Raw genomic sequence first — 21,541 nt, forward strand, 5'->3', positions numbered from 1 at the left:
CTATCTATCTATCTATCTATCTATCTATCTGTATATAATTATACACAAACACAAACACACAGACACACACACTACTGTATATAGCATAAAAGTATAGAGATAAGATTTGCTTTGGATCGCTTTGAACAGTTGAGTATTCACAGCTTCTATACAACCATTGTGTCTTCCCCAAATTAATATAATGAGCATGAGCATATGATGCCAGAATAAATCTGTGGCGTATTCAGAAGATGGCAGAAAACTCTAGAAAATGAGGTCCTTCTCATGGCTTCAAAGTGCCTTAAAGTTATACATGAAAAATGGGCACAAAGACAAGCCTTTATTTATTTAATTCTTTAAATTTATAGGGACCCAATTCCATGACATGCTAGTCTGCCACTCTTCCACTTTCAGTGCCTTGATTAGCTTCTGAAGGTAGCAAATGTCAGGATAGATCAGAGAACCTTTTCTTTCCACGGAGATGCACAATTTAGAATCCTGAAAAAAAAAATTACAATTCTAAATCTTGTAGAATCTTCACAGAGAAAAGCACTTGTCCCTATAAACAATAATCCACTATATTGGAGGGAAATATGAATGCCATTAGAAGAGACAAAGCTAGCATGCTTATTCTCCCATATTCCATCACTTGTAGAGAGAGAGAGTACATGGATTTTGAATGCATGAATCTGCCAATTATCATACGCTTTCGAAAAAAATAAGAGTATGAAAAAAAACCTGACATGCATTTCAACAGTGTGACGGTAATATTATTTGACACAATTAATATGCCTTCAATCTTTCTTTCAAGATTCTCTCTCTATATATATGTCCATCCTTCGCATGTCTTCATATACTTTATTATATGTTTTGTCTATTTAAATGGAGAAGAACTGTGCTCCTAGACCAGTCTTCTAGCTAGCCAAATCAAAAGCAATTTTCTACACTGCCATGGGGAAAAAAAATAGACATTTTTGGTTTGCACATCTGACAAAGAACAGCATATGCTGCAGTTAGAAAGTATTTTGATCTTTCATTCCACTGATTTACAGTATTTACAAGGTAATTATTTTGATCATGTTATAAAGCATATTTGCTTTTTTTCCAATTAGGAAATCCCAGAGAGATGGGTATTAGAGCAGCATTCAAAAATCATTTATTCAGTCTAGCAGTTTGAAACAGCAGTAGATAGAGAGTTGTGAAGGTACCAGTATCAACTGCTGATTCTTTGTTCTAATGGAGAAAGGCTCTTGGGAAACAGCAAGTGTCAAGAGCTAATCAGAATTTTTTAGGCACAAAGCAGATCAGTCTCATACCTCTATGAAATCAAGGCTTTTGCTAAGCAAGTCAACAATATATATATAGATGTGGTGCTCCCTCTATTTATGAATATGGTGTAAACATCAGATATTGGCAAAAGCTCCCACAATAAATAAAAACATGTGTCAAGATGTTTCAGATACATTAATCTTCTTTATTTAAACTATCTATATTACAATAAGATTCTATCTTAAGAAGTTGGATATACTTCCTTGTACTGCATGCTGATAAATTATTCCAAAGGTAGTTTCAATACATCAAAAATAAAACAGTAAGAAATGGCTGGTTTTGAGATCAATATACTAGACCATAAGAGTCCAATAATTTTGGAAACAGTGCAGTCAATTAACTTGTTTAGCAGGAAACAGTTTTATTAACAGGGAAATTTAATTATCCCATGCGGCATTATTTCTTGTATTTTTTTTTTAGAATAGAATGGAATGGAATAGAAGAATAGACTAGGATTTATTGGCCAAGTGTGATTGGCTACACAAGGAATTTGTCTTTAAATGTTATCAAGTGCTAACTCTGGCTCTGTTATTTTTTTCTACTAGTTCTCTTGCCAACTTCAATTTCCAAAATATACATACCAATTTTAATTTGGGTTAGGACAAAAATCCCTCCTGCGAATGAACAATGCCTTCTTTTGCCAAGTTGTGAATCAGTTTTGTGTTCTATCTCCTTTTTCATCTTTATATGAATATTAAACGAACTTCCATTTAAGAAACAATTTAATGCTAATTAGAAGTTAGCAGCCTTGCAGTCACATCTCACAAATGCTTACTCAGGATATAATGTTCTTGCTCTACTCTATAAATTCAGTAAACTCTTTGAAACTTTTTAATTAACACACCCTACAATCCTAAGCACATCTACTGATTAATAAGGACAATTGAGTTTCTGGGGACTTACTTTAAAGTAAATGCCATGACAATTTCTTCTTTAAATTCATATGTTCACATAGTAACTTCTTACTGATGTACTCCAGGGTAATTCTATTCATATACCTAGAAGACTCACTTCTCCCAGGTCATCTCATACTTCCATACTTGAGTGATCTTTTCTTTCCAAATAGCTCCATCAAAATATCCAATGCTCTTCCTTCTCAAGAAATGCAGAAGAGACATTAGTTAAATTAGCTACATACATGTCTGTAAATAGTCCTGGAAACTTCCTTCCTTATTGTTTTTTTTTCTAATCTTTTTATTTTGCATGTTTTAATTTTAATCCTCTTTAGGTGGAATTCTGGTCACTGGATGTAGCAGTTAGGCTTATATACCGCTTCATAGGGCTTTCAGCCCTCTCTAAGCGGTTTACAGAGTCAGCATATTGCCCCCAACAACAATCTGGGTCCTCATTTTACCCACCTTGGAAGGATCGAAGGCTGAGTCAACCCTGAGCCGGTGAGATTTGAACCGCTGAGCTGCTGATCTAGCAGTCAGCCTGCAGTGCTGCATTTAACCACTGCGCCACCTTGGCTCTATGTAATAAAAAGTCAACTTCTGTCAACCAGTGCAGACATGTAATATATTCTAGGACTTGCCAAAAAGAATCCTTACCAATAATTACCAAGGAGAAAACCATTATATTCCACTTATTTATTTAGACAATTGTATTATTTATTTAGATAGTTGTAATAAATATTGTTATAGCCTGCCTTTTCTCTCCAATTCTAGGGTGCCTTATACACAAGTCTCCCTTCATTTTATTCCCATAGCAACTTCCCTGTGAGTGAGTGAGTCACTAACCACTATATGGCCTGGGTATCTCACAGCCAATTTTGTCAGGGTGCCAAGGAAGAGGCACATTTAAATCCAAATTTTCAAATGATACTTTTTTTTCAGATGTTTCTTAAACAATAGTAAACATCTGATTACCAGAGCAACTAAAAGAATATTATCTTTCCTTCTTATAACCATTATTTTTTTTGGTTTTTTAATATAGTATTTTGATTTGCGTCTTCCTAGTTAATGTCTGTGAAATGCAGGTTAAGGATATTTTCCACAGCCAAGAGCTAGGATTGGATGTATTTTAAGTAAAGTAGAACAACATAAACAAATAATTTTGATCTAGCCAACTGAAAATAAATTATTTGATACAAATGTAAAATATAGGAAACTTATACTGGAGGATGCAAATATTTCAATACTCTGTTAACCATTGTAATTTTAAAAGGAACACTGAGAGAAAGAATGTGCTAAATTCCAATTCCCCTCAAAGGTTCACAAAATCAAAATTATTTGCCAAATATAGAAGATACATGAAAATGTTTAAAATGATGTCACTGTTCTCATTGTTCTTTGTTATAGTTGTTTAACAATTTTTATTATTAAAAAATACCAGATTTTTTTTCCAGGAAAATATTTTATTTGTATTAATTTTCCTATTTTTCTATGATTCAATAAATAAATATGCTACACATTATCAGTTTTAGTTTTTAATATGATAATTTGGAGAAATATAATTCAAAGAAACAAGAGGTTTTTTGATGTGTTAAAAAGGGAAGGGTCAAAGCAAAAATTAAGAAACACTGATCTAGAGAATAGTCCAAAAATACCTTACAGGTAAAACCAGGTGAATTTTAGATGTTCATGCTTAGAGTAGGATTACCAAAAGGAATGAAGTTTAAATTAGTAATGACAAATTCTGTTGGCTCTTATATGTCTGTTCTAAATGGAGTTATGTAAGCATCCCACCTCGTGAAATACATTTGCGATGTATTTTGAATATATTTAGGTTGACAGTTGTGCCCTGAAGTCCTAAGTACATTTAACCTAAGAGTAAATCCCATTTCAACACAATAAACCTGATTCCGATGTTATTCTGATTGTATAGTTCCATTCCCAGTTCTCTTCAGAAGTACTGTAACTCTGGGTGAATTCAAAGAAATAAAACATACTCTTAGGGAAATATACCCTGAAATATAGTTGCAGATCACTTTAATACACTGTGTTTCAACCCAGATTATTTTGACTTTATCTTTTTTGAAACAGAGAAGGCAAATTCATTTCTTGATAAAGTATTGGGCTGCAGCCATTTACTAAGCTTTATTTATGAAGTTCCATATGTATTCCAGAGACATTTGTATAAATGAAAATGAGGCTGGAAACTTTGCTTTCTAGTGTTCTGTTTTCCATTCAGGTCACATGGGAGAGTGGGCTGTAGTCAGTGGTGGGTTTCAAAAATTGTTGGAACCTACTCTGTGGGTGTGGCCTCCTTTGTGGGAGTGGCTTGCCACCCATGTGACCAGATGGGAGTGGCTTGCTGCCTATGTGACCGGATATGAAATTATGAATTAGTACTTAGGTTGGTCCAAGTAGCTATTCAGAAACTCTGGCATTGAAGCATGCAAGTCTTAAAGCTGTCAAGTTACAAGATCCTTGCCAGTGGTGGGTTTTAAAATTTTTTGGAACCTCTTCTGTAGGTGTGGCCTGCTTTCCGGGTCTACTGGTGGAACGTCTTCTAATCGGTTCGATAGATTTGACCAACCGGTTCTACTGAATAGGTGTGAACTGGTAGAAACCCACCTCTGGCTGTAGTCCACAGTGGTGGGATTCAGCCAGTTCGCACCTATTCAGAAGAACCGATTGTTAACCTTCTAAGCAGTTTAGAGAACCGGTTGTTGAAAGAAATCTCATTTTGGTTTTTTTTCTGCTTTACAGGGCTAATTCTGTAAGATAGGCAGGAAGGAAACATTCTGGTGTTTTTTCTAGCCTAATCTTTATTGCCCAGGTTACAGAAACTGCCTCTTCAGTTAACCCTTATTACATTATAACAGCTAAAGCAAAGCGCCCATCAACATGAGTGATATTGAGTCAGCCACACCCATTTATTCACATGACCACCAAGCCCCACCAGCTACTTATTAGGGCAGGGAACCAGTTGTTAAATTATTTGAATCCCACCACTGGCTGTATACCAGAGGTGGGTTCCTACCAGTTCGCACCTATTTGGTAGAACCGGTTCATAAAATCTACCAAACTGGTTAGAAGAAGTTCCATCAGTGGACCCGGAAAGCAGGCCACACCTACAGAAGAGGTTCCAAAAATTTTTGAAATCCACCACTGGTCCTTGGATATGATTATTCTACACTATCATGCTCATATTTATAAAACTCAGTGCCTCTGTGAAAGATAAGGATGACTACTGCGTTTGTGGTGCAATCAGAACATTGCGTGTGTTGAAGTTGTTTTAACGCAAACCAAAGATGCCTTTCAAAAAACAAGTTTACATCATATTCTTATGCCTGCCAGTGCTGTGTGTGAGGTAATTTAAGGTGGTTCTGACAAGTGTCGTCGGCATCTTCATATCCGGTCACATGGGTGGCAAGCCACTCCCATCCGGTCACATGGGTGGCAAGCCACTCCCACAAAGGAGGCCACACCCACAGAGTAGGTTCGAACAATTTTTGAAACCCATACCCTAAGCTAAGTCGGCTTAGCACATGACTGACCATGGGCCATCCTTCCTGGCCTATATAGACAAAATACTGGCCAACTAATTTCTCTGCTATGGAGTTGCTGTTGCTGTGATGCATGTATTTTGCATTAATAATATATAAAGCAATAATGACAGTCTTGGCTAGCAGGCTTACTGATGATCAGCAAATGAACTGGATTGAATTTATATTGCAGTAAATAAATCTGGGAAGTGAGGCATAGTCATTTTTCAAATCAACCGAGCAAGAATCGTAGTCATTGGATGGTAAGGTGATAAGTGGTTTCAAAGACAACTACAGCAGAATTTAATATATGGAGGGGTAGGGGGAAACAATATTTTTTATTATGGTTAATGAAAGTAATACATAATTTATGTCATCCTCTTTATATATTTGGATGTACTCTATTTAACAAAAAAAAAATTGAGAAGAATAAATTAGGATTACAATGCGAGGTCTGTAAGGAATTTTTTTTTTTTTAAAGAGTCAGGAAGCTCTAAACCAGTGTTTCTCAACCTTGGCAACTTGAAGAGGTCTGGACTTCAACTCCCAGAATTCCCCAGCCAGCTGGCTGGGGAATTCTGGGAGTTGAAGTCCAGACCTCTTCAAGTTGCCAAGGTTGAGAAACACTGCTCTAAACACCATTTTATTCTAGGGTGCTTTAGATTTAAGTTGCTACTATAATTAGAGTGCTTCATCTTGTTCTATAGTCACTGGCACAAAATACACTAAGTTCATTTTATGTACTTTTTAGACTTGATTATTTCCCTAATGTCCACGTTTTCTAAATTATTTCTTAACCAATGACTAAAGAACTAGGGTCTTAATTCAGTTCTGCTGGCTGCCTGGACAGTGTGGAGCTTGCTAGAAGTAAAATGAAGTAGAAATCCCATGAAACAATTGCTTCTGTTCCATTTGGCTAACAACACACCAGATACAATCTAGTTGTATCTGCAATGGTTAGCATATTATTTATTGTAAATATTAATACAGCATTCTAATGCTGTGAATATCACACATTTTTGTTTAATTTCATTATATTTCATTTTTATCGACAGTCTAGAGGCCAGACCAGTGGTGGGATTCAAATAATTTAAAAACCGGTTCTCTGCTCTCATGACTAGGTGGGTAGGCAGGGCTCGGTGGTCATGTGACTGGGTGGGTGTGGCCAACTCAATGTCACTCAGGTCGATGGACGCTTCGACTTAGCTGTTACAATGTAAAATATTTGGACTATAAAACGCACTGGAATATAAGATGCACTGTGATTTTGAAGAGATAATTTTTTTAAAAAAGTTTTTGCACTCTGCATGTCTCATTTTTTTGCAAAAAAAGGGGGGGCATGCAGAATTTTGGGAGGCTCTTAGAGTGCTTCTGGGGGTGGGGGAAAAATGAGCTAAAAACCGGCCATTTTTTGCAAAAATGAGCCATTTTTGGCAAAACAGGGGGTGGGGGGCATGCAGAGGCTTTGGGAGGCTTGTAGAGTGCTCCTGGGGGCTGGGAGGGGGCAAAACGGCATTTTTTGCTTTTTTTGCCCTCCCCAGTCATCAGGAACACTTTGCAAGTCTCCCAAACCCTCTGCATGTCCATTTTTGCATAGGGGGCGGGGCTTTTGGAGGTCAATAAAATTCTGTGTTCAGTGTATAAGACACACCCAGATTTTCACCCTCTTTTTTGAGGGAAAAGGGTGCGTCTTATACTCTGAAAAATACAGTAATAAGGATTAACCGGAGAGGCAATCTCTGTAAACAGGGCAATAGAGATTAGGCTAGAAACACCAGGATGTTTCCTTCCTGCCTTCCTTACAGGATTAGCCCTATAAAGTGTAGGTGGGGGAGGATATTTCTTCCAACAATAGGTTCTCCGAACTGTTTAGAAAGTTAACCACCGGTCCACCCGAATAGGTGCGAACTGGCTGAATCCCACCACTGGGTCAGACGTTTCTGTAGTAGGTTGTTTGTTGTTGATTATGTGAGATCAAGTCAGTGTTCAATCCTAGGGACCATGTAGGTAGATCTCCTAACCTGGTTTTTCTAGTCTTTCATCGGTGTAACAGTTTCTACTGTAATTGAGGTAGCCCAGCTTATATATATTCATTCAGTGGAATATTGAATATGTAATATATTATACTCAAAAATGGAAAATATAGAATGCAATTTACATGTTATATGTAAATAGCTGCTCCAGGTTACTTCAGATTAAAAAAAAAAGAGATGGAATGACATAATTTAGAACATAAAACATTTGTTTTCAGGCAAGAATTAAGGATATTTTAAATGCAATTCTCATTCCGTTTAATCAAAAGTAAGCCCCAATAAATACATTATGTCCTTTAATTTTCAATAAAGGATGAGGGGCCCCTCAAATATTTCTGAATTATAAATCCCAGAACTCCAGAACTTTTATGAAAAACACTAATGTAGAACTGCAGCTCCCAATTTGATCTTCTCTAAATGTGTTAAGGCTGCAACTCCAAAATTAAACAGCCAGCATGCTGTTTATAATATCAGGAAGTTGAAATTTTAATACTCTGGGAGTATTTAACAAAAATGGCAAATAAGGACAAGATGTAAGATTATGAGCAGAATATGCATGGCTGTTGCTAAGATTGTCATCAGACATAAGGGCTTTTTCCTTGTTTCTATGCTACAGGTCATTGATAGTGTACACCAGGGCAAACTCACGGCCTGCGGACCGGATGCGTCACACTCTGGCCACACCCACGCCCGGTTTGGCAAAGGAAAAAAGTCACAATATGTCACGTGACTCCGCCATGACAACACAAGTTTGACACCTCTGGTCTACACCATCTCATTAGACAATACCACTAACAAAGCTAGAATAAGAGATGTAAATCTACCCAACAAACAACTTATTTCTTTTAAAGTTAGTAACCACTGTGATTAGTTCAAATGATTGCACTTGCAAGCTGTTATATTTTCTCATCTAGCAATTGTGATGATTATTGAAATTAAAGGTCTTGAATTAATTAAAAGGCCTTAGTTCTTCGGGTGGCAATCTTTTATGACAGTGAGAACTAGCATGCAATTTTACTGGAGAACCTTTCTGGTGACTAAGGCAATTAGACAAAAAATAATAAGAAATTGTCTTGTGCAATTTCTGCCCTTTCTTGGTTTTTAAATTATATTAAAGCAGTTTTAGGAATTTTGTTTTAGGTCTTAGCTGCCCATTTTTGAGAATAGTACATCCTCCCTCTCCCTCTCTTTCTCCCTCCCTCTCTTTCTCCCTCCCTCTCTCTCTCTCTCTCTGTTTGTGTGTGTTTGTGTGTGTGTGCCTGTTTCTCTACACACACACACAAACACACACACAAGAGAAAGAGAGAATAGGCAACAGACTGGAAAGTGAGAAAGATTTAACCTATTAACCTAAGTTTAAGAGGCTTAAACTATGTTAATATTTAGCCACATCAGCTTAGTTTTAATGTGTTTCTTTAATCATGGAAAGATGGGGCAGGAAGGAATTTAAACTGAAATTGCCCTAAACTGCAGGAGGAGGGAGATTTAAGTCTTCTTCCACCAGCTATTGTGAAAATCCCTCCCAACAAGGAAGAGGGGTGGGAAACCCTTTGCATTAATATCCATGTGTTGAGGCAGCCAGCCAAAATTAACAACACATTCTGAATAATTCAAAGAAATTGATCCCATCTTCCCATAAAATAAACAGCCAACACTTGCCTTAGGTTTGCATGTAAAGGAATAAGATGCACAATTTTTCTGTCCTGTAAATTAAGAGGAAATTTTTCATGCTTCCAGCTGAATTTATTCTGCTGTGAAGCAGAGGAACTGTAGCCATACTTGTAGTCATACTGGGCACATTTATTTATGTATAGCTGTCTAGTATTTAAATCATGGCTAGGTATCAGTTCAACAATAATGACAAGAACTTTGCCAAGTTAGTATTATTCTGATAACCTGATAGTGGAAAGGAGGGGGGGGCACAAGAAACAGATTCATCTCAGCCATTTTCCTGAGATTGTGACTGTTATGAGATTTGAACCAGGGGCCTCCTCGCTCTTCAATCAAACTTTTTGTCACTGATATACACCTATAGGTTTGTGTGTGTGTGTGTGTGTGTGTGTGTGTGTGTGCCTTGAGCCTATATTTCCCTCGTCCTTTTCCAGTTTAGTTTCCAGATCTTTCATAGCTACTCAGGACTGCCTTGCCCTTCTCCACTACTAGAGAGCCGAGGTGGCGCAGTGGTTAGAGTACAGTACTGCAGGCCACTTCAGCTGACTGCTATCTGCAGTTCGGCGGTTCAAATCTCACTGGCTCAAGGTTGACTCAGCCTTCCATCCTTCCGAGGTGGGTGAAATGAGGACCAGACTGTGGGGGCAATATTCTGACTCTGTAAACCACTTAGAGAGGGCTGAAAGCCCTATGAAGCGGTATATAAGTCTAATTGCTATTGCTATATGCAGTTCTTGGCATATTCGGGTCTTTTCCCATGTAAGATTGAGAGCATCTTGGTGACATTTCGACGAAGTCCCACTCACCATCTTCAGCTGGTGCCTTCGGCTTCATGCTTGTGCGAGCAAAGAACTGAGACACAGAACAGGACAATGGCATCACCCTCCTCCCTTACATCAAAGGCACCACAGATAAAATCAGCAAAATTCTCCACAAACACAATATCAAGACAGCCTTCGACGCTGACCAAAAAATAGCCAATATCTTAAGAAACCCCAAAGACAAAATCCAGCTAGAAAACCAAGAAGTCTATGAAATACCATGCAAAATCTGCCCTACCACATACATTGAACAAACTAATAGGAGAATAAATGCACGCATCGGAGAACACAAGAACACAGTCAGAAAAAAGGAAAAAACTTCCTCCCCTTTCCAACACCTTAAAGCAACAGGACATTAAATTGATTTTGAAGGAACCAAATTAATCTCCAAAACTCAACACTTCAACAAGAGAATAATTATGGAAGCTATCGAAATAGAGAAACACCTGCACAACATGAATAAACATGATGATACCTCCCGCCTTCCAGACATCTGGAAACTAACCCCAGTCAACAAATGACTCCCATCCAGAAAAACTGACACCGGACCCAGAACAACACAGGACACCACCACCAATCACCCTCACCAGACTCAAACCCAAACCCATCCCATAGATGAATTGCAACCACCATTCAGAAGCCAAACCATGGTGGCATCACCAACTGCTGCACCCCCCTCCAATCCCCACACAAAGCAAACTGACAGACGCCATGAACACATGGCCAGACCGCAAACTCAGAGCCAAACCAAACCCCGGGATGTTACATCACAGCCATCTGCTCTGAATATTACATCACAAAACTCAGGAGGTTACAACGCAAAGGCTCAGGATGTTACAATGCAGCCAACCTTCCAGGATGTTGCAGCACAGGACTCAGGATATCACTACACTAGAGCTCAGGATGTCATCACACAACCCAGGTTGTTACAACACAAAAGACTAATGGGCACACAGCTAGTACCTCAGCCACACAGGATGTTATGAAACAGCCGACTAATCTGCATACATCAATTCCAGCAACTAATCAAGATGTAACAACACAGCCAACCAATCCACTTAAAGCAACAAAGCCAGCACTCCACATACCCCACCAATATTTATAGAAAGACGGCAGCTGCGATCACGCTTTGCTCGCACAAGCACGAAGCCGAAAGCACCAGCCTGAAGATGGTGAGTGGGACCTCGTCGAAATGTCACCAAGATGCTCTCAATCTTACACGGGAAAAGACCCGAATACGCCAAGACCTGCATATATATACTAGTCTCCCTTTATTTATTTATCAACACACACACACACACACACACACACACACACACACAGATATAGATGATATAGATATAGATAGATATAGATATAGATAGATATAGATATAGATAGATAGAGATAGAGATAGAGATAGAGATACAGAGATAGAGATGATAGTGATAGCGATAGAGATAGAGATAGAGATAGAGATAGAGATGATAGAGATAGAGATAGAGATAGAGATAGAGAGATAGAGATAGATGATATAGATATAGATATAGATATAGATATTATATTGCCAAAAGTATTTGCTCACCTCCCTTTACTCACATATGAACTTACTGTAAGTGACATCTCATTCCTAAACCATAGGGTCCAATATGACGTTGGTCCACCCTTTGCAGCTATAACAGCTTCAACTCTTCTGGAAAGGCTGTCCACAAGGTTTACGAGTGTGTTTATGGGAATTTGTGACCATTCTTCCAGAAGCCCATTTGTGAGGTCACACACTGATGTTGGACAAGTTTATGTGGCCTATCACTTCGTGGCTGAGTTGCTGTCATTCCCAAACACTTCCACGTTCTTATAATACAGCTGACAGTTGACTGTGGAATATTCAGGAGCGAGGAAATTTTACGACTGGATTTGTTGCACAGGTGGCATCCTATCACAGTTCCACACTGGAATTCACTGAGCTCCTGAGAGCGACCCATTCTTTCACAAATGTTTGTAAAAACAGTCTGCACGCCTAGGTACTTGATTTTATACACCTGTAGCCATGGAAGTGATTGGAACACCTGATTCTGATTATTTGGATGGGTGAGCGAATACTTTTGGGAATGTAGTGTATTTTCTTATGCCCCCCACCCCCCAAAAAATCATTCTCCAATGTCTAGGTTGGCATGAAATGTTTATTGGTAGTGTCTGATTGTTGCTGTTTTTTTTATTTATATCTTTGCCTTCATGCTATGAAGACTTCAATATTATGCGTCTAAATCTGGCACATCAGAACTAGGAATGAGTACATTTGTGATCTGTTCCGACACTTCAGTCACGTCAGTCCAGTTAATTTAGCAAGCCATTTTCTGGATGGCAGAAAACTCCTCAGAATTGCCATAGTTTCCTCATCCTTTATTAGGTCTTTAATCTTAGGATTCTGTTTTCACTCAAGCTGTCCCTCAAGAGAATATTCTGCCGCTAATTTTTGGATTTGATTTTCTGGAGCAGGGAGAGAAGGAGAGATAGAGAGAAAGACGGGTTGGGGGCGGGTGGGGGGAGGGAGTAGCTAGATTCTGATTTTACTGCAGCTCATTTGCAGTTCAAGTTAAGGCATCTCCTGCCATCTAGTGATGGAAACAAAATTCTACCAGCAAAATTCAGAGATGAGAAAACACTTGAGATGAAATGTTGGGAAATGAGAAGAAGCTGCAAATGATTCTTGCAATTTTATGCACTTTCACGTTGCATGACAGAAATGTATTAGGAAACTGCGTAAGAAAGGATATGCAAAAGACCGTCAGATTCCTTTAGGGTGAAATGACGCTTAATAAAAGGAAAGCACCATGTGCCGACAGCAACGTATCAGATGATTTGCAGATAGTTTAGTTTAGTTTATTTAGCTTGTATGCCGCCCTATTCCCGGAAGACTCAGGGCGGCTAACAATAAGAAGGGAAGGGGGGGGGGATACAAAAAATAAAAGCAACAATTAAAAATTCAGCAACAGTCATAACATCGGATGGGGCTGGATAATTCAACAGCCCCAGGCCTGCCGGAACAGCCAGGTCTTAATTGCTTTGCGGAAGGCCGGAAGGGTAGTAAGGGTCCGGATCTCAATGGGGAGATCGTCCCTTAGGGCCGGAGCAGCCACAGAGAAGGCCCTCCCCCGGGGGGTCACCAGCCGACATTGGCTGGCAGATGGAATCCGAAAGAGGCCTACTCTGTGGGATCTAATAGGTCTTTGGGAGGTGGCAGGAGGCGGTCTCTCAGGTAACCAGGTCCGATACCATGTAGGGCTGATATCTACAAACATAATTTTGTGATACCCTATCAAAAGACTGTGCTGTTAAAAAAGAAGGCCTATTGTCATCAGGAATGACTCCACATAGTCTTTTCCTCAAGGCCTCTCAAAGTTCTTCCTACAGAAAAACCATTTCATTGTTGCAAACATTCGCTCTGAAAATATTGCTGTTGCTCAATGAATACAGGTGAAATTCAAGAAATTGTCCACTCTCACCCAATCATTCTAGTTGCTCTCTGATCAACTGAATGTTTGCTTTCTTTCCATTAAGCATGCACTCTTTTGCATTAAGCCTGCATATATTACTGTAAATTGTCCAAATTTTTGAAAGGCTAGGAGTTGTGACAGCTGGTTCATTGGCACATGGAACCTCAAGAAAGTTATTGTTCCCTACTTGAAATTTAAACAGTAATTAGAAACTCTGTCTTTCCTGGAAAAAACATTGACTTGCTTGTGCCTCTCAAATAGTCTTAGATAAGCTAGCAAAGCACTGGCTTGCTATTTCCACTTCTACCAAGAAAAGGAAGGACAAGTCAAGAACTAGATGGGATTTCAGGCAATCAGAAAAGATCCTTACTCCTATCTCATGTCTTGAAGGTGGAGTTTGGGATTTCTGCTTCCTTTCCTCTAAGGGTCCAGATTAGGAAGGATTCAGTGTTGGCAAAAAGAAAATTATTATCATAGACTCTTATCAATTGCTTTGTTGTTGTTGTTGTTGTTGTTGTTTGTTACTTCAGAAAGAACCAATAGGGTTAGAGGTATGGCCTGTTCCGCTTCTGCTTCCGCTGGATGGAAAAATAACTACTGACTGCTTATAAGAGCCGAGGTGGCACAGTGGTTAGAGTGCAGTACTGCAGCCACTTCAGCTGACTGCTATCTACAGTTTGGCGGTTCAAATCTCACCGGCTCAGGGTTGACTCAGCCTTCCATCCTTCCGAGGTGGGTAAAATGAGGACCCAGATTGTGCGGGGCGATATGCTGACTCTGTAAACCGCTTAGAGAGGGCTGAAAGCCCTATGAAGTGGTATGTAAGTCTAACTACTATTGCAATTGCTAACCCGGATTGATGAGTCACATGCGTGGAAGAGGATACTTTAGTGGGATAAAGCAAGAGAGAGTCTTCCTGATGTTCTTCACAATCCTTTCTCCATGCCTGTTAGTTACAACTAACATTGCTAAAGACAATTCACACAGTTGATAGCGAAGACCATGGGATGAAGGGGGAGAGAGTTTTTCTTTGTATCTAAAACCTTTTCAAAAGAGCAGTAAACCCATGGTTAGAAATAACCAACTGACTAGTCACATTTATTGAACATTCTGCATCTGTAACTGCAACTCGACAGTGGTTACGCCAACTGTTCAATGCATCCAGCTACCCTTGCCAAGTGCTGCCCCACCACATTTTAATGAGAATGAGGGCTGAAAGTCCTATGAAGCAGTATATAAGTCTAATTGCTATTGCTATTTGCTGTGTCCAGGGGAGCTGTCAGAAAGCAAGAAAGGACAGTGACAACAAGGGAGATGAGGAGCTCACCATATTTTGGAGTTGGAGATTGGGTTGATTGACTACCAGAACTTGAAACCAATTGCAGAGTCGTACTAACCCTTGGCAGATTATCATTTGTGGGTTTAGACACAGATAATGGGAATGAGTCATTTTTGACTCCGTTTTCACAATAGTTACTCAAATATCAAACATATTTTAAATAATACATTTTTACATAATCATTGCTTCTAAAATAAATCATGCCGTGACTAAATGTATGTTATATTTCTTCAAATATGCTCTCTTTGCAATGCAATTTTTTTAAAATTATCATTCTATTTTAAAGAATGAAATCGAACAATTAAACAAGTTTAAGAAATTATCCTAATGTTTGACCAAAAAAAAAAACACGTCAATGCAGGTCATCTTTGTCTTACAACCTTTCCAAATGGCAACAGCGCAGAAGAGAGTGAGTTATGGCTGGTCTCTGCACATACAGCCATTCCCCAAGATTGCGTAATCAAAATTTGGGTGCTTGGGAACCACCATGAATTTACACTGGCTGCATCTTCCCAGTGTCATGTGGTTGCCAATTACAATGTTCCCAGGAGTCTTCCGACAAACAAAGTCAATGGGGAAGTCAGTTGTGCTTAACAACTGCATGACTGGCTTAAATGTCTATGGCTAAAAGGTCGTAAGCTTGGGTGCAATACATTTAGTGACCACTTTGCTTAGCGATGGACGTTCCAGTTCCAGTTGGGATCAGAAGTTGAGGACTACCTATGCAAGGAGAGAAGAAAATTCCCAGGCAGCATGAAGTTCATAGCTGATCTCTTACTAACAGAAGGCATTCTAGTTTTCACGAGAATAGGTATCTTAAAATGAGAATGCCATGTGCAGTAAATGCAATGAGGATATCATCACAGTTTAGTCTTACTAAATTTTGCAAAATTAATATACACTCAAATGGAACTCCCTGTGTATGTTTCTTTGTGTCTAGATGGGTATCCTCTCGTACTCCTAGACTTTAGCATGAAAGCAATTATAAATATATGAGGGGGGCAGGATTGTGCCTTCAAGTCAATATTTGACTTAGCTATTGTCCTGACAAGTCCTTGCAGTTTTCTTGGAAAGATTTTGGAAGTGGTTTGCCTAGGACTAAGAGAAGGGAACTGGCCTAAAGTCACTCATCTGGTCATTCATTCCTGAAGCTAAAGTAGAACTCATGGTCTTCTGGTTTCTAGCTTGATGCCTTAACCAAACTTGCTCACTCTATAGCAATAGCATTTATATACTGCTCCATAGTGCTTTAAAGCCATCTCTAAGCGGTTTACAGAGTCAGCATATTGCCCCCAACAGTCTGGCTTCTATTTTACCGACCTCGGAAAGATGGAAGGTTAAGTCAACCTCGAGCCGGTCAGAATTGAACTGCTGGCAGTGGGCAGAGTCCACCTGCAATGCTGCATTCTAACCACTGCAACATCAAGGCTCCTGGTTACCTGGTTCATAAAAGAAGATTAAGGGACAAGAACAAGAAAATTTGGTTTAGCTCAATTACTGCTGTAGGCCTGCCTGTTTCTGGGTTATGAAATCTGTGCATGCTACTTGTGGCAATGAACAACAGAGCCTGTCACACTGATGCTAATTCTGCCAAAACAGTTGTTTCTATTTCTAAAATAATGCCATATGTTGTGATGCTGCACTTTAAAGGTGTTGGGGCACATAGTTATGAGCAATAAAAAAAAAATAGGTTTAAACTGCTGGAGATTAAGTGATTTGCCAAAGGCACTGAGAAAAAATTAGCAGTGCTGTCTTGTGTTTTAAATAGCATCTCATGATTTCCATGCAGGAGTTTTTAAGATAGGTTTTTTTCCCCCCCTATTAAAATCAAAGAGTGATTCTGCTTTAGAATGAACAGCAGGGAGGAAAAAGCCCAGGGACTTCCATGTCTTTTGTAGCAGAGAGTTTTCTGAAGCAATGAAAGTAAAACACAGCTGCTGTTGCATCCAGATTACACAAGGCATTTTGGCCCCCATCATTACAATACATTTGTACTGTTTTCATGCCATCCCACTGGTTGGGTGGCTTAAGCAGGAAAAGCCAAGAAGCACCAAGTTTTATTGCAGAATGACACCACTTAATGTGTTGGTGGTAGTTTTCTGGTGTGGTTTGCACTGATTTAAATATTATTTCTTAATATAATGTATGTAGCCTAAATAACTGATTTTGTACCACGACTGTTTTTTTTAAAAATGTATCACAATTCTGAAATATTTATATATACAGTATATATATATATATATTTATTTATTTTTAAAAAAATAACTTTAAACAAGTTTTAGATTAAAACCTCTTTCCAAACACAGGTTGAGGCATTTAACACAATATAAAAGAAAGCAAAAACAGGCCTTGTAAACTGATGTTCTACTAATGCCCTCTTCAGGTGTTTTTGTCAAACAACTGCATGAGATAGTATGTGACCTTTTGAGAAATGTCTACGCACGAGCTTTCATAAACCTTTATTCTGTCTTTAGAATTTGGAATGATGGGAGATCATACAATTAAAAGTCAGCGACCTCGATCTGTTCATGAGAAAAGGGTCCCTCAGGAACAAGCTGATGCTGCTAAATTTATGGCACAAACTGGTAATACATTAATTACCTTTTATCTCCTTATTGTGTTTAATTTTTAGCAATGCCACTGCATGTCTCCATAATCTTTTGCTGCATATTTGTCAGTTTTCTAAGCTGATACTTTTAAAAAGCCATTTATTCTTATTTTTTTTAACCACCCGTTAAAACTCATAAATAAAAGATCGAAGACTTAAGACAAGTGTCCAATACACATGCGATCAATATTTATTTTAATATGAAAGTTGTATTAAGTTTTTTTAAAAAAAAACCATAGTTAATCACACATTAAGAAAAAAGTATGTAACTTAGTGTGTGTGTGTTTAAAAAAAGATAATCTAAACATGTAGAGTGAATGGCCGAGGTTTCACAGTTTCAGGTTCAGATTGCCGGGTAACAAATTATGTTTAATAAATAGCACAAGTAACTCTCAATTTAGATTTTGTATTATGGTGTACCCATGTCTATTTAGAAATCAACCCCATTTTTACTAATGGAACATAGAGAAAAATGTGCAAAAGATTTTAGCCTGCCTTTTCCTATGATTAACAATTCAACAAGAATGAATACCACATTTCTTAAGCACAGTGACTATAAATTCATATTAGGAAATGAGGTATGATTAAAAATTACAAGCTGTGCTCAGTGACAAAGCACTCTCTTCACAAGCAGCGGTATATTCAGTTTAACCCTCAGCATTTCCAAACAGTGCTGGAAATTTTTTACCCTCAAATCCTGAGAAGCTACTCCTTAGCAATCATTAAATTAGGTGGACAGTTATGAAATTTAATACAAGGCAGTTTTCATTTCATCCAGCCATTTGATTTTCCTAAATGCAGACATATTTTATGGCCCAATACATAACATCAAGTCACTCAAAGTATAATACAAACATCAAGCACAAAATTAACACCATAATCTGTCCAATATAGAGCTTCTTCTACACACAGTTACTTCTCCAATATGGTTGAGTTTTGTGCAGTGAGGCCATGAACACAAATAAAGCAACAGCTAAATTTTCTCCATATTGATGTTCTGATGTTGTTCTCCATATTGATGCTCTGAAAGAATCATGTGATCTGCCCTCTACACATATTTGTGTAATATTCTCCCAGGTGTCCTATCGTACATTTCAGTGTGAAATGTTTTCTGTGCTGTCAAGGCTCAGTGTGTAGACAGTCATGATTCTATCAAATAAACTTCTGATATAAATAATTTTTGATAATCTCATAAAATAGAAAACAGGGTTCTCTGAACTATAATTTGAGACCTGAAAAGCTGATAATCTGAGTTGGAAGATATCGATATGAACCGGTCCAATTCAATTTAACTCCCATTGCTTTTATTATAGTTAAAAACCTTATACAGTTATATTTAAAGTGTTTAGCTTTGATCCAACTGAGGCTCCATTCATCGCTGAAAATGTACTGTCTTGATTTTTTTTTTTTAAAAAAAAAGAACATTAATCACATCTCTCTTTTGCAATCACAACAGGATTTGGCCTTTCTGGACATTCAAGCAGCCATATAACGCCAACTTCTTATGACCCAAGATTTCACAGTCTGATTTGTATTTTCACAGAATTACCATAAAATGGTGCGCTTGTCTGCTATAGTGGCCTGTAGATGAAATAATGCTCAAGCACACACTTCAACACTTACAGAGATCCATAGAGAACAACATTATAAATGCATCCACCTTTCTGAGTAAACGTTCTTATGATTCAAAGAAAATGAATATTTAAATCCACTCCCCCAAAGCATTTTCGAAAATCCTGATCTGATAATCAAGTATCTTACATCAGCCTTTTCAAACAAAACCCATTTGTCTAACATAGAACACACCACTTGTAGCGTGCATATTGTAGGTTAATTCATTTTGCAAAATATTATGCTCTGTTTTTCAACACAGTTACTAATATCTAGTCCATCTCTTCCTTTTTCCATTCTGATTTTCTTTCAGTACTGATCATTGCATATGTGATTCACTGTGAACCTTTTCTTTTCTTGTGATAAAATTAATGTTGTATTGCCTTCAGTAGCATTATTAGACTCTTCTAACATGCATCTACATTTATCTGTACTTGCTCAGAAATTAATAAGATTGATAAGTGGAATTAGAAACGGCATTCATTTGTTTCTGTGATTTGAAGTTATTCCTTGTTTATTTTCCTTTATGTATTTTTTAAAGCCTAGGTGATAAACTCTGATTATTTGTCATATCGTATAGTTATTTATGCGTAGCAGTTAAAATTTTCGGAATGGATTTGCTGTGATATCTATAAACTCATTTCTTTGTTTTAAACAAAAATTAATTAAAAACGAGGGAAAAGACGAATTTTGATGTAAGAGATATTTTAAGGGGAAAAAACCCTTGTTTTTTATGCTGCATTCATGTGTCTGGTTATGATAACTCTGCACTGCTGACTTTGAAACACCTCCATTCAGAATACATTTTGTGCTTTTCTCTAATGAATGCACAGTTTTTCTGCTTTCAGGCAGCTACACTTCGGTGGAGAATGAAGATCAGTTTTTCCCATATGTGTCCTTCCTTTTCCACTGAAGGCCACTGAGAAGCCTTTGTAGAGACAGAAGCTGTAGGATTTTTATGCTCAAACAAATGTGCACCCTTCAAAACAAGAAAAGACCCTTTTCCTGCATTGACATGGACTGATGTGGGTTCATAATGAAGTAGCCATGTTATTAGTTTCAGTGAAGAGAGGGAGAGTGTAGGTGGGGAATATATTAAATGAAGGTGCTAGAGTTTGTTGGAAGAAGAATTTGATCACCATGTTTCAAAAACCTAACAGCACATGTCTGCAGCATGACTGTATATATTCTCCAACCATGAGTTATGCTTTCCTCCATATTATCCTCTCTTTAGGTATTAAGAATTTAAAATTATCATCCAGGTAAGTGTGATATAGATTTGTGGGCCATTTTACTCAATGCATTTTACTTTGGCTACTTTGTAAGTGTACTTTTGCATTTGTTTATAGTTCAGATCTCTCTTAGTGTTTAGGATGGTAGCAAGACCTTAGGAATCATGCGGAATGTAAGCAAAAATTAAACCTTCTGATGTTTTAATGCAAATCATTGTATGATGGTCTGATTCTACAGGGCCCTCCTAAATATCCACTACCTATTCAATCCCTTGGGGAAAAGATATGATTAATTTGGTGGTTTATGTGCTACATGTACCTTTTTTAAAAAAGGGTTGAGTACCTTCAGTTAAGTTTGTGGAACTTGCTCAGGCATGACTGATAGCAGAATATGTTCACCAACAAAAGGGCACCCGACAAAAGCATGCCCGATGAAACCACGGCAACAAAACCGCGAGTTCTAAACTGTGCTGACGAATGAGCGCAGAAGCGCACCGACAACAGCACACCGACAGAAGTGCGCTCTAAACCTAACCCTAAATCTAACCCTAGCCCTAAACCTAACCCTGAACCTAACCCTAACCCTAAACCCAACCCTTACATTAACTTAAATCACGCTTCTGTTGGCACGCTGTTGTTCGCGTGCTGTTGTGGGCATGTTGATGACGTCACGGTTTTCGCACCACGGTTTTGTAAGTGCGCTTTTGTCATGCGCTCATTTGTCAGATCACGGGCAGAATATGCTTCTAGAATTCTGGTGTGGATTATAAAATATATGTATGTATTCCACAGCTGCCACCTCTGCATGTGTTAGTTGTAGAAGCTTAGTGCAGTTAATAAAATACTTCTAACATAACTTTTAATTAGAAACAAAGAAGAAGACTATCTCTTAGTCTTCAGTCCCATTACCAAAGTCATGAGTGAAAGCTAAATCCCAGTTGACAGTAAGGCCCAATTAATGCAGTGGAGTACACAAAGTTCAGTACTGGGGTGTATGCAAGGTGGATAGTTTT

General features: G+C 38.2%; 1 protein-coding gene across 1 annotated transcript in view; it reads left to right on the plus strand.

The window, feature by feature from the left end:
• Positions 1-21,541, plus strand: part of ADGRB3 (adhesion G protein-coupled receptor B3) — a 556,344-nt gene that overhangs the window by 138,742 nt on the left and 396,061 nt on the right. The window contains exon 2 of the mRNA XM_032214959.1: positions 17,552-17,662. Within this exon, the coding sequence (XP_032070850.1) occupies positions 17,552-17,662 (111 nt within the window). The remainder of the gene's footprint in view (positions 1-17,551; positions 17,663-21,541) is intronic.

Source organism: Thamnophis elegans, chromosome 4, assembly GCF_009769535.1.
Source record: "Thamnophis elegans isolate rThaEle1 chromosome 4, rThaEle1.pri, whole genome shotgun sequence".
Lineage (NCBI taxonomy): Eukaryota > Metazoa > Chordata > Lepidosauria > Squamata > Colubridae > Thamnophis > Thamnophis elegans.